The sequence below is a fragment of the Lissotriton vulgaris genome, chromosome 5 (assembly GCF_964263255.1).
Source record: "Lissotriton vulgaris chromosome 5, aLisVul1.2, whole genome shotgun sequence".
NCBI lineage: Eukaryota > Metazoa > Chordata > Amphibia > Caudata > Salamandridae > Lissotriton > Lissotriton vulgaris.
In genome coordinates, this window is record NC_141693.1 from 1,465,240,878 (window position 1) to 1,465,254,469 (window position 13,592).

The 13,592-nt window shown below is 45.1% G+C and overlaps 1 protein-coding gene across 2 annotated transcripts in view; it reads right to left on the reverse strand.

The window, feature by feature from the left end:
• The window catches only part of SRGAP2 (SLIT-ROBO Rho GTPase activating protein 2), a 539,260-nt gene that overhangs the window by 361,093 nt on the left and 164,575 nt on the right, over window positions 1-13,592 (reverse strand). Inside the window, exon 1 of one of the 2 annotated variants that reach the window (XM_086923417.1) lies at window positions 8,505-8,574. The exons of the other annotated variant lie outside the window; for it this stretch is intronic. Coding sequence (XP_086779543.1) covers window positions 8,505-8,550 — 46 coding nt within the window. The 5' untranslated portion in view covers window positions 8,551-8,574. Of the gene's footprint in view, window positions 1-8,504; window positions 8,575-13,592 lie in introns of those variants that run through there. 2 annotated transcript variants of the gene reach the window in all.

A 13,592-nucleotide genomic window follows, 5' to 3' on the forward strand; every position in this document is an offset into this window, starting at 1 on the left:
CTATGCTCTGAAAAGACACTAATCACCCATCACCCAAGGAGGCAAATGCCATCTGTAAGTGCTCTGAGAAAAAAACATCTAGGAAAACCATGCCTATGGTCAGCATGCCCAAGGGTCAATGCCCCATTTTGACTCGCAGGTAACCGGCAGCACATCAACCAGAGGAGAGGAGGAAAGGAGGAATTCACCCAGCCAGTGGTGTATCAACAACACACTATCGCCAGACTCCAGGATGTACAACAACCACGTAATGCTGGAATAGGACCTGCTTAGCAACACATTCATGGTACAGACATACCAAAGCATAGAACCAGTCCCAAATTAATCAGTTGAAAAGATATTCTGCGCACACTGGGTCATTCAAACACACACACACACACTCGAGGTCTACTTTAGCTTTACCTACAAAGAGACACCAGACAGAGGTGGAAACCCTACACTAATGCAGAGCTAGGCTGCCATCTCCCAACACCTCACACATGTATAGCTGATTCACAGTGATCCATTATGCGATTAGTAATACTTAGAGTGGTGAGCCCCTGTGCAGAGCTTCCGAACAAAGTCTCCTTATCCAAGAGTTAGGAAAAGTTCAGAGGCACTAGGCGAACAACTTATTAGAGTTATGGAGCCTCCTGAATGCGAAGGAATGCATGACTAGAGTTACAGGAGGAGGCAATTAAAATTAATGGGTTGAACGCGGAAACCACTGTTCTTTTAAGCACTCTTGGATGAGGAAGGAGGCGGGAGCAAACAGATGATTAAATAGACCACACAAAACATCAGGCGTACACCTGTGACTACAACCACCACGAAGCAATGCCAAATGAGATTACTGCAAGGGTTCAACCAGGAAGGGTGCAGAGGGTTATGCAGGGGCATTTGTTTATACATGAACAGATGAGACAGAGGTGGAGAAAGATAGAAGATTACAACAGGAAAAGCGATTGTGTAAGCAAGCCAGGGCTGGTCCCTTATTGCTTACACCTCATAGTGATGCTTGATTTTTTTCTCTTGCAATCACCCCCCAACCTCCCCAAAAAAAACGTATTTCTGGCACAGATTTCATGCATACCCTGGTGATCGGAGCAGTGTGTCACAGAAAACTACGCTGAGCTAAGTGATGAATGCAATGTCAGGAACCGCAGTGGAAATTTCTAAGAACCAGTCTAAAACGTAGAAAAAAGGGCCCTTTCAAGGGACGGCGAGTTGGATGGAGTACCTCCAGGGGGCTGGGCTGCACAGCAGCCAAGCCCAGACTCCCACATGTATGTAAAGGTGGATTCCCCATCCAGATATTTTGTCCCTATTTTTCTCTTGTACGGTCCAGTTACAAACGCAGAATGACGCCAGTATAGTAGATTTTCTATATTCACCGTTTTATGAGTTGGAACAGAATTGTGGGTTTTTCCTAGTAATGTTCCCTGCCGAAGTAGGTGAACAGTCAAAGTCATGCATTATGGGAATTTGCATACCTCTTGCGAGTAGTGTTCTGCCTGTCCAGCAATCCTACTGTTCCATGGTGGGAGTTGGAGCCTTTCCAGGGTGGAGAGGGAATGTTTTATGGGGTTGAAATGTCCACATGCAGAGTGGAGAAAAGTGATGTGTGATAATGAATCTTTGTTAGTCATAAACATATGCTAAATTATCTACGCATACATTCTGCTTTTCGGAGCACCTCAAGTAAATCCAAGACAGCCATATATTTCCTAAATTAATCATTAGATTCTTTAGGAATCCATTGAAAGTCAGAGGTCTGCTTTTTGGGGCTGGAGAATTGCTAGTACAGCAGCTTCCTAGCTCTTACTTAGGAGTTGAATCGGGCACTGTGAAATAGTTTAATATTTTGCACGCCAATAAATTTATGGAGCTGAGAAGAGTGGAGAAGTTTTCAAGAATCTTCTGGCACACAGCTTACAAAAGTTGCTCAGCAGAGGTCTGAGGGAACCCATGATAGGATGGTAGCTGCCCAAAACTGCCAACTTTCAGACTGGGCTGCAACTTGGAGAGTGCCACAGTGAAGTGAATGAGTGAAAATGTAAAACAAGGTGCCTCATGACACTAAAGACTCCGTTCTGATGCATATCCTAGCCGAACCTTCAATGGTGATCAATCCCCATAATCTGGAGACATTTGTTTAACTCATTTGTTGGCCACAGACCGTGCTGATTCTCCATGTGTTACAACACAACATATACACCTACCATTGGTCAACGCTGCTGTGCTGAGGGTAAGGGAGCGGCTGGATGAAGGCGCATGGAGCACTCGACCAGAAGCAGCCTACACATTCCCAGCCTGGATGCCACTACAAACAGTGCACCAATGGTATCACCAGGACTACCAATCAGAGCCCTTAATAAAGTACAGAGAAGTATCCACTAATCTTACACAGGCATCTAGAGCTCATCCCCTGACCCCCTGGCAGTTGGCCTCGTCCCATGCTGGATTTCAAGTAACTATAACTCGTGTCCTAAAGTAACTATTAACTTGCAACCTCGCCACGCATTGCTAAATTCCACACGTATTACATCACGTATGACATTCTATGACATCACTGATAACATCAACATTGATGATAACTTTGTGCATGTCGGGGGTGAGAGTTCTAATAGGGCATCTACTTGCAAGCCCCCTCCAAAAAGAGTAAAGCAAGCATTTGTGTTCTGTTTAATGAGCTCTGTCACGTTCCGCTAGTAGCTGGCTTGGTGGCAAATACTTGCGGTTCTGATCATGTTGATTCCATTACTGACATATTTGAGCCTTTTTCAGCCCGTGAGAGATGAAATGCTCTGTCAAATGTGTGCTGTTTGATTCAATGTGGCATCTGCGGTGCGTCCTGTGGTTGGCATTCTGTTAACTCACTTTAATGGCGCATCTGTGCGGCAGGTTCTGAGTGAGTGACTGACTGAGTGGCGCGCGCGTGCCCACGCACAGGCTTGTGCGCAGCGCGAGCGCGTTCTGTCAACTCCCGCGTGAGGCGAGGGGGCCCGGCTGCCACGGCCCAGGCAGGCCGGTCTGCGCAACTCCCTGGGTCGCTCCTAGCGCTGCAAGCATCATTGTTCCTCTGCAACCCGAGCAGGTCCTCACCCCTCCCTGCAGCGCCCTGGAGAGTGGGAGAAGCCGAGGCTAACTCACGGAGCTCAGCTGTGGGAAGGCGGCGGTATGCGTCTGTCGGAATGTGCAATGCTGTGACAGACACGCAGCATGCATGCCTGACAGCCCCCGTGAATCCTCTGCCCACGGGCCCATCTACTCCCTTTGTCAGCTGCCTCGACCCGCCAGCTTTTAGACTGGGCTACCGTCTGCAGAGGGTCATGGAGGAGTGGAGGAGTGAAAATGTATCACGCGCTGCCTCGTGGCGCTATGCACTGTCGTCTGGTGCATGTCCCGGATGAACCAGCTGTGGTGATCAATCTCGATCATCTGGAAACTTCTGTGCAACTTATTTACTGACCACAGGCCGCGCAAATTGCCCACGTGTTACAGCAAAAAATGTACAACAACCATTGGCTAACGCTGCTTTACTGATGGCATGTGAGTGGTTGGACGAGGGAGCATGGACGAAGGACCAGAATCAACGTACACATTCCCTACACCAAGAGCTGGTACTGCTGTCAAGAGTGCTTCAATGAAAGTTAAGAGCGCTGATTGGACTACCAAGCAGCGCCCTTAACTATGTACCAAGAAGTACCCAATAATCTTGCACAGGCCTCCAGTCACAGGGGCGGCTCCGCCATTAGGACGGAGGAGTGTCGCCCCTCTGCTTTCTCACAGTGCGAGAAGCATAAACATAAAATGGTATTTTAAATACCATTTCATGTTTCTACTCGCGCTGCGAGAGAGCAGAAGGGTATGCCTGGTTGGGTGCGGGAAGGTCGGGGAGGAGTGGCAGAAAGGTATGCCTGGTTGGGGGAGGGCGGGTGAATAGGTCGGGGAGGAGTGGCTTGCCCAATTTATTAATTTATTTATTTTATAATGGTGTGGGCTCCTACTGGTCTGCCCTCTGGGGCCGACCAAACCAGTCATGCGCATTCTGCATTTTCCTTATGTAGCCTACATAGAGAAAATGGCCTCCCTACAGGCGACCGGCTGGGCGCCGTCCGCACCAATCACAACGCTGATATTGCAGCATTGTGGTTGGCTTTGGGGAGGGGGGATGCCTGCTACCTGACATGGGCCCCGGCCAGGAGCGGAGGAGGCTCGGGACCCGGTAAGTTACGTTTTTTAAATGTATTTTTAAACATCCCCTCCCCAAGAGAACACCCGTGCGAACCCCCCACGGCCCCCACCACCCGTGACTCATGCGAGCTGCGACTGCATCCAGAACTCATCCTTTGGCTCCTGACGGTTGACTTCTTGTCCCACCCTTTACCCACCAATGGCTTCTATTTACTGCTTAGAGTTTAGAGAAAGGACAATGAGAAATCAGAGAATATAAACAGGTTTCTGATAACCATGCTCTTTACAGAGAGCAGCGCTAGAGTTAAAGGAGGACAATCAGGGTTAGCAGCTGCTACCCATGGTGACCCTTAACTAACCTCCACGGTAGAGTATATAAACATTTATCTGAATTCAGTTTTAGAAATTGGCTTCATAACACGAGTGCACTGATGCGAAGAGGGAATTCAAGGTGGTTTTTCCAGCTTGTAAAAATGTACACAGTGAAGATGGACGTTTTTGCAAAATATAGCTATAATTTTGACAATATCACCAAAAGTATGAAGGTCAAAGACCAACACTCTGTAGTTTTATATTGGGTAGTAAATCATCAAGATTAGGGCTTTTGACAGTGTACCTATTGGTAGACCATAGAGGTCTTGACCTGGCACAATTGGCAATTAAAGGATTTACTGTCAAACAGCTCTCCTACTGGGCAGGTACTTAAGGGTGTAGCTGTAGAAAACTTGTGAACGACGCAAGAATCATTGCAAGGCCACAAGCAGCCGGCAGAGCAGGTCCATGTGGGCCACTTCGAGCATATCTGTCAAAGATGCAATGACATCAACAGCTAGCTCAGAAATTGAGTCTCCGCTTCCAGCAAGTGCAGCAAGAATAAACGGGCTATCATTCACAACTTGAAAGGGCACGATGCTACCGAGCTACAAACAGCACATAGCTTTTCTTACAAAAAGTTTCTCTAACAAACGAATTTGAACTATTTACTTACATCAACTGAAAGTGTGAGAGAAATAAATATAAAAAGTCAAATCTAAACTAACTGCAATTAACAAGTTTTAAAGACAGATCTATCACCGCCAATAGTGATTGCCTTGGCAAAATTTCTAACTGCAATGTGGTATATCCGAACCCGATTGATAAAGATGGTTGGGGACTCTTGAAAACTCTTACCCCTTGATGCACTGTCACCCTTTTAATCATTATTTTCCTTTTAGACCTCCAATGTATTTAACACTAATGACTTACTGATACCTTGGAATTTTAACTGATGTGGTAATTTTGTATATCTTTTATGATCATGCGATCGAAATAAAGATTTAAAATTGAATTAACAAGCACCGGGACACCCTGTTCCTGTATTGCTATGCGCTTTACAATCTCGCCATTCATAGAAATATTCCGATAGGCAAAATTCGACACTGCAAAAACAAATCTATTTTGAAGAATCATATTGATATTAAAAAGTGACATCCTATGCATAATAAGTTGTGTGACAAATGAGAACTTTATGTTTGACGAGAATTGATTAGCATGATTTGCCAAAACGTTGGGTTATTGGTTACATGGGAATATTGAGCAATGGAGCAAAACCGATGTCTTATTAGACCGTTCATATGTTGTATTGTACATAAATCAAAGAAACAACTCGAAGATAAGATCAGATATTTGGTGAAGGCGTTTTGAGACTATAGTAATTGAGCCCATATTCTGAGGAAATTGTCTAAATAGTTTTGATATTGTTGTCAAGTGTTTGAGTTGTGAAGAAAACTCATGGAAAAAACAATCAATATAATGCCTGTTTCATTAATTGGAAAATTGCCGGACTGTTAAGGCTGCTTCTCCATCAATTATGCAAATAGCCGGTTTTACAAGTATGGATCAAAGCAAACTACAGGGATTTGAGGTTAGTAAGAGAATAGTTAATGGAGAGAAGAAAACCTCCTTACTGTGCGCCTAGAGCAAACTTATGAGTAAAAAGCACAAATCCTATATTTGGGTCAACCGTCAGTCAAAGGGCGTATGAGTGAACAAACGAATGTATGCAGTGAATGAGGGTACACTTGCATGAAAAGGGTGGACGAAAAAGCAATGGAAATTTTTAATTAAGCACAATAATTTTAATTATGAAATGTACTATCACATTATTGCAACTAATCATCTTGCTTCTGTGTTTTTCATACAACAATATCAAGATATTGTTAAAAATTCATAGTGCTGAAAGTTTTTAAAAAGTGAAAAAAACGGGACAGTGTGCACGAACCACCAGCACAATGCCTACGTGTGTTCTCTTGTTGAATTTGACATGTATGTAGACGGACATATGCATTTGTAACAAATGAGGGATGTGTGATCTCTGTATGTAAACACTGAGGGCCATCTAGTACGAAGTTATTAGACGTCCAATCTGGAAACACAGTTATGAACCGACCCGAGTTATTCAATGGTCTACCAGAATTGCAGCTTTCCTCATCATGTTTAATGGATACTCATTAGGAACTAGATTATTAAAGGCATTATGCACTACTTCCCAGTCTCAATCCAAGCATCCTTCCCCTTCAAACAATACAGAACACAACCAATTGCAGTGTAAACCCGCCTCTAGCTTCTGTCAACAAACGTTCCCCAACCACACAGGGCATCCAGATTCTGAAAGTGCTTCTGGGACCATAAAATAGGCAGCAAGCGCTATGCTAAGGCCCATATCATATTTCGGTTTGGCAAGTGCTTCAAGCATAAACATTACAGAACACTACTAATGACATTAAAAAAAAATGTTTTGCAAATACACCCCATATTTGCGTCTTTGCAAAGCTAAAAGTCACCTCCCAGTGAATTTGTATTTTAAAACCGCACAGCAGTGCAGCTTCCATAAGCTCCACAGTCGCAGTGGGATACATAAAGTTACCTTTCACATACTCCATATTTTCATATTCTTGCAGTAGATTCCATGTACTGATTGAAAAACATTAAGTAACTCCCCAACTCCCCCGATGATGAAACCCTTTTATACATTCAAAATAAAAAGCATATGTATGTACAACCCAAACCTCCCAGAAGGGGATACAAATAGCAGCAGGTTCTTTACTTTTTTTTTTATCGGTTGTGCTCTTAAATCAGTCAACGCTATTAGCATAAAAGGTAAGTTTAGAAGCCCTCCCCTCCCCCCCTCCCCCGCCCCCCCCCCCCCTCCCGTTAGTGCAACAGTTTCAAAAGCAATAGGGTCAGAATGGGATAGAAAATAGGCCAGGCACCAAACTAAAAGTGGCCCTCATTAGCGAATTACCACTAAATAAGTTGCCAGCACTGGGAATCGGGGCTTTTGCATACTTGTAAACGCATGCTGTATACGTGTTTTGCAAGGCATGCAAGACTGCATGAATTTGTAATTGTGGCAGGCAATGTCTGTGGTAATACCACAGGGAAAAAAGCCCACCAGACCATAAAACAGGGCTACAAAAAGCCCACAGCCAAAAAACAGCCCACACACTGACCTTTCAGGCCATCCCTCAGGCACTGCCAAACTGTCCTATAGGCAGTGCCACAGAAATTATGCTGTTGTCAAGATGTGGCATTTTTCCCATAATTATGAAATTGCAACATAATCCACCATCTGCTGCATAATCTAGATTTTAACAAAAAACTTTTTTTAGCTCAAACGGTTCAAAAGTTATTATAACTGCAGCAACAAATGCTGCAGCGCAGTGGAAAGCCTTTTGCAAAGGTTGACTGGGCACTTTTATGTTGCTAATTGCTATATTTGGTAGTTAAACTGGTACTAAACGGTGCAACATATGCAACCGTCTTAACAAGTGTAATAAAAAAAATTAAAATGTAAAACGATCACAAAATGTGCTGAATTAAGTCTCATAATTTGCATTTTCTTGCCACATAATTTAGTCAACTTGCTTCATAATTAGGCCCTCCCCTGTCGCATATCTCCATTAGCCCTGCCTATAGGACAGCCCTACACTGGAGACCAAGGGATCTGAGCAGGATCAGGAAACACAAGGCAATGCACGTTCTGAACCCCTCACATTCAGCCACTTAACAGCACACTCAGCTAGTTTTACCAAATCTCGGACTTCATTTGGATACAACGATTCGTTCACTTATTAAGTCGCAATTAACTTAGTCTCTTTTATAAAATGAGTACCTATCAGTTGAAGTTCCTCCTTGTGATTTGTGCCTATCCCCTGAAGCTGAAAGGTTGGAGAGGACTGGGGCCGCAAATTAAACAAAGATCTCCGCGGGAGGAGCTCAGCTCACCGAGCTATCCTAGCCCCTGGAGTACATTCTCAGCTTCACTTGCGTCCCTCTGGCTGGCTTACCTTTCTTCTGTCTGATAAACAGCGAAGTGATGGCGGTGTCTCTCATAGCGCCTCTGACCTCTGTGCTAACACCGTGCACAGGGCAGACTGCCAGTCAGCAGGTCTCAGCAATGGGCACGCCCCCTTCCTTCGGCGCAACATGTGAGATGGCACACTTTCGGTCTGAGGCGGCTACTAACTTCCCCAGCCTCTTCCTCTTTAGGTTCAGGGGAGGGGTCCAGAAAGGCGCCAGACACCACTGCATATAAAAAAAAAACGCAAGACACGTAGAACATGTCCAAGTTCACTTCGACCAGCAGGGCCTTGCATCGAGAAATGGGACAGTGAGGCGGCAGATGTCGGCGGGCAGTCTAGGAAAGGCCACATTCCGAGGAGAAGGGAACGCGTTAGTGGACTGGAAGAAAGAGGAAGGCAGCGCGAGCACCTGACAAAACGCCAGGGGCCACGAGACTGGAAGCCTGAACTTACCCACAGGACCCGGGTTAGCGAACACGTCGCCCTATCAGGCTCTACATGGGGTTGAGGGGAGCGGCTAGTTGTCTAGGCTAGCAAACTGCCAATTGGGTGAGGGCCCGGTTGCTCACCCGTTCATCCAGGGAGCTCGTACTACTTGCGCACATTGCACAATCAGGATGATGCGCGCACCAGTTGTCAGCCAAGTCCTGCACCCTGAAAAGGCTAGTACCGACCCTAAACACCACACAAGGGACGGAGACTGTGGGTCGAGGGCCTGGAGGGAGCCAAACTCCGAGCTGGACATGTGTACTTAAAAAAGCCGGTGCAGAGGAATGATACACAGGCCCGAGGCGCGTGCGCCAGCAAAGATGGCAGCCAACCCGAATCATTGTTATGTTATGTTATGTTTATTTTTGTATAGCGCACGGCTACTCAAAAAGAGTGTCCCGGCGCTTTTGAAAAGGAGACCTACCGCACAATAACACAACACATTAAAAAACAGGGAGAAGGATACTGCGAAAGAAAACAGAAGAAACAGCAGGACAGCCTACTGGGTAAATAGCTAGGTTTTGAGGCCTTTCCTAAATGCAAGTAGGTTGGTGGTTCCACGGAGTGTGAGCGGCAATGAATTCCACAATTGTGGCGCCAGCAGCCCAAAGGAGCGGCCTCCAGTGCGAGCTCTCTTCACTCGCGGTACGACCGCCAGGAACAGAGATTCAGACCATCCGTGTTTATGCCCCCTATAGAAACCTGCAATCAGCCCACAGCCTTCTTGAAAGGATTCTTAAGATTCACTCCATGAGAACTGGTGGACAGACACTTCTCTTATCTTGGACCAACAGCATGGAACAAACTCGCCCTCGCGGGACCCCCAATGTATGTTACCTCACTGTCTCAAGACGTGGCTTTTGCAACAAGAGTAGATGAAACGATTACACGCTAGAGGCGACCGCAAAGCACAGCGGTGGGACACTCCATGGAGTAGCCGTGCGCTCTACAAGTCGCATTTCATTTATTTATTCATTTATGTGTTCTTCAATCGCCCTGTCATTATTTTGTGACTCCAGCCATCCAACTGGAAGTATTTGCAGCGGAAAGATCTCAGAGAAACATTGCTCATAGTCCACCCCCGAGCCCAGCAGGGACCTCCATGTATATCCTATAAAAGGACAGAAATAAATAGGATAATGCAGGAATCTGCTACAGATACCACCTAAGCAAGCTTTTTATGAGTGGCTCTACGTAGCCCTAGCTTATTGAAAACCCTTGACAGCAACACAACATTGGTCTCGAAAAGACAACTGAGATGAGGCAAGTAGCTGCAGAAAGCGACTGGAACGGATACATCTGCCCAAAGATATTGAGACTTGATTGTGTCACCTCTCAAGTATAGGAAAGGACAGCTCACTGATACAATCTCCAGCAGAGAGAAAGGAAATAAATATTCATGGAAATAAATCAAGAAAACGACGTGTGACTCACCAGACAGCAACTTCAGCATTATTTCTGCACAGATTCAATGTCAGCAGGGTATGGATTTTAGAGAGTGTCAAAAGATAAACCCTCTCCCTCAACCCCTCCAAGCAACACACATGCTGGTAAATTAGTAATGCTTCGCTTCAATTAGAAGCGTCATTATATAGATGTGAAATCGCAAAACAGTCTTCAAAGGAGAGCGAGGAAGGGAGGACAAGAGACGCAGGGCAAGGCAATGCTGCTGAGAGATAAAGGAAACTAGAGTAGCATAGGTGTTCCAGAAAAAGAAGGAGGGGGACAGAGAAGATCCGAGGGGTGAACATGTGGGGTGGTACACACTTTGGGTCAATGCAGTAAAGGACATGGAGTGGAAGAGGATAGGGCAAGGGGTAATAAATAACTGGGGGGTGGGGCGGGGGTGGGGGGGTATGGTTCCTGATTGTACTCCATCGCCTCACTTGCTTGCCCGAACCATCTTCAAAACTAGCTGCATCATTTACAAAACCATCATGACCAGCATCCCAATCGTCCTGCTCACAAGCTCACCACCTCTGATGTTCCTCTGCACTCCCAAAGCCAGGGTGCTATAAGACTGCAAACTAAGAAGTGTAAAAACATTTTTAAGAAACAAGGCAGTAGGCTTTTTCCTATCTATTCCTCTAGGATCAGAATCAACATTCCTTGTATCTAACAGACCCACACCAGCACAACTCCAATTTAGGAAAAAGTTGAAGACGCAACTCTTTAAAGAACACTACATCACATTGCAATAACAGTCCACAAACCAGCTACCTTTACTATCACTCATTGACTTAATGCTGGTCTTTGACCCTGGCAGACGGCCAAATGACCTTGGGTTGTGGGGTTCTATCAAGAGGAGGAAACACAGAAATAGAAACAGAACCTTTTCCACCTTCAAAAAAAAAAAGAGGGATACCACTTGGGAAGATTGGGAGGCAACTTCTAATGGAAAATTTGTGACAAAAATGTCCTCTTTTTAGCAGTGTAATTAACAGTTTCTATGATCACAATCAAATGGGGATAGATAATAAGGGCCCAGCAGCAATGCTCAGAGTGCTAGAATCAGACAATGAGGCGTTGAGGGCGATTAGGTGTGTAGGGACCAGGTCCTGCCAGGAGCTGCTCAAATTATTGATGCAGTTGAGGGCGGCAAGCTGAGGAAGGGCAAACGGCTGGTGGGTTTTGAATTTGAGGTAAAAGCATGAGGAACTTGAATGTGTGTGCTTTTTTAGTTTCTATCAAAAACACAAGAGGGAGGTAGAGCAGATAGTTGGATTCGCGCTCCACAATGATACTTAAGTAAACAAAAGAAATCCAACATTCAAAAGTGAAGGGGAGAGAGTGATCAATAAATGTTGAAGCACTCAGTGTTTTGTAAAATACCCCTCACACACCAAAAGGCCCGTTGGTGTCATGCTTCATCATCGGGGTCTTCGCACCCCTCTATCGGGATGCGGCGTGCTGCGACCTACGGCTACGCGGGAGCACTTATAGTGTTGACTATGTGTGGTGTACAGTGTGTGGGGTATGTTTTCAAGTGAGTGGGGGAGATGTGTAGTGAAAAAATTAAAAAGTACCTGGCACTAGAGTATAAAAAGAAAAACAATTTTATTCTGAACTCTGGCTGGTACTGTTAAAAGAAGTGCAGGACGAGGTCAAGGCTGTTGTATTAATGAACAGGATCTCTGGTGTGCGTTGTTGTCGACATGTTTCGGAGACAAGCTCCTTCCTCAGGACGGGGGCACAACCTCCCCTCCCTACTCACGTCTTAGTTTATAAAAAATGTGTATTTACAGAAAAGTGAATTTTTATAAGTATAGGCTAAGTGTGCCTACAGTGGTCTGCTACAAGCACAATGACTTTTGAAGCTTCTTTGTAGGCTTCATGAGCAAAATAGGAACGTCGGGATGTTGCTCCAATGGCTATAAGGACAGGACGCTCTGATCGCCGCCTTACCCCTCACAGAGCAGCGTGAGGGGTAAGGCGGTGATCAGAGGTCAGGAGATATGCTTTTCTCAAATTTCTCTAGGAATTATTTTCTCTACTGCAGCAAAAACTAAACAGAATCTAACCACACACATTTTTTTTTAATTGACAAATTCGATATACCGTGACAATTCTCTTCACGAACTAGTATACAAACTGAAATATGAATTAGATGTTATGTTATGTTATGTTATGTTAGAGATTTGTTAAAGCGCAAAACAGCTGCCCCAGCAACAGGGCGTCCCGGCGCTAAACCATGAAATACACCTGAGGGGAAGGGAGGAACAGCAGGAAATCTAGATCAGAGCGAACAGATGAGTTTTAATTGCTTTACGGAAGGCAGTTAGGTCGGTCAGAGTGCGAATGTGAAGTGGCAGGGAGTTCCAAAGTTTGGCCCCCAAAACTTTGAAGGAACGGCCACCCATTCTGCTGAGCCTGGTTCGAGGGACAGACACAAGGTGCTGACCTAAGGAGCGCAGGGTGCTCCTTAGGTGGGCTCCTTAACTGGGCCGTAGCTAACTAGACTATTTGGTGACTTCAATGAGTGAAAATGAACCGGAGGTTGGTCGTGAGGGAAAGGGGAGGGAGAGTGAGGGTGCATGAAACAGTTAAAATTTAGACAGAGTTCCCAAACTCAACTTTACAGACATGATATGCAATCTTTTCTTCTTTTCCATACTTCAGGTGAGATAATGTCCCTCTCCTCTATACACATAATTATCGCCGTAACCCTACCCCGACCGCAAGGCAAGCACTAACTCGGAACTGGTACTAATATGTATTGCATGCCAGCCATGCTCTGTTGTCCCAAGTACCAGTTACCACAAATACTGGGTACAGGGCTTTGTAAAGGCCCATTAATGTAATCTACCGCACAGACCCTGGAGTAAATACATGGAATAGTTTCCTTTAGAACGCAAGAGTAACCCCAAAAACCAAAGATAAAAAGAAACCGTAGCTCTTATTCCAGAGCAGCGTAAATCACTACAACGCCTCATCAGGCGTATAAAGTGGTATATAAATCCAATTACAATACAATCTACTACCCACACACAAACTAATATAACACTCAGTCCAATTATTGTATTTCATACAGGCTGCATAATAATCCCCTTTTACTGCTGGACATTCTAACATTCACATAAAATA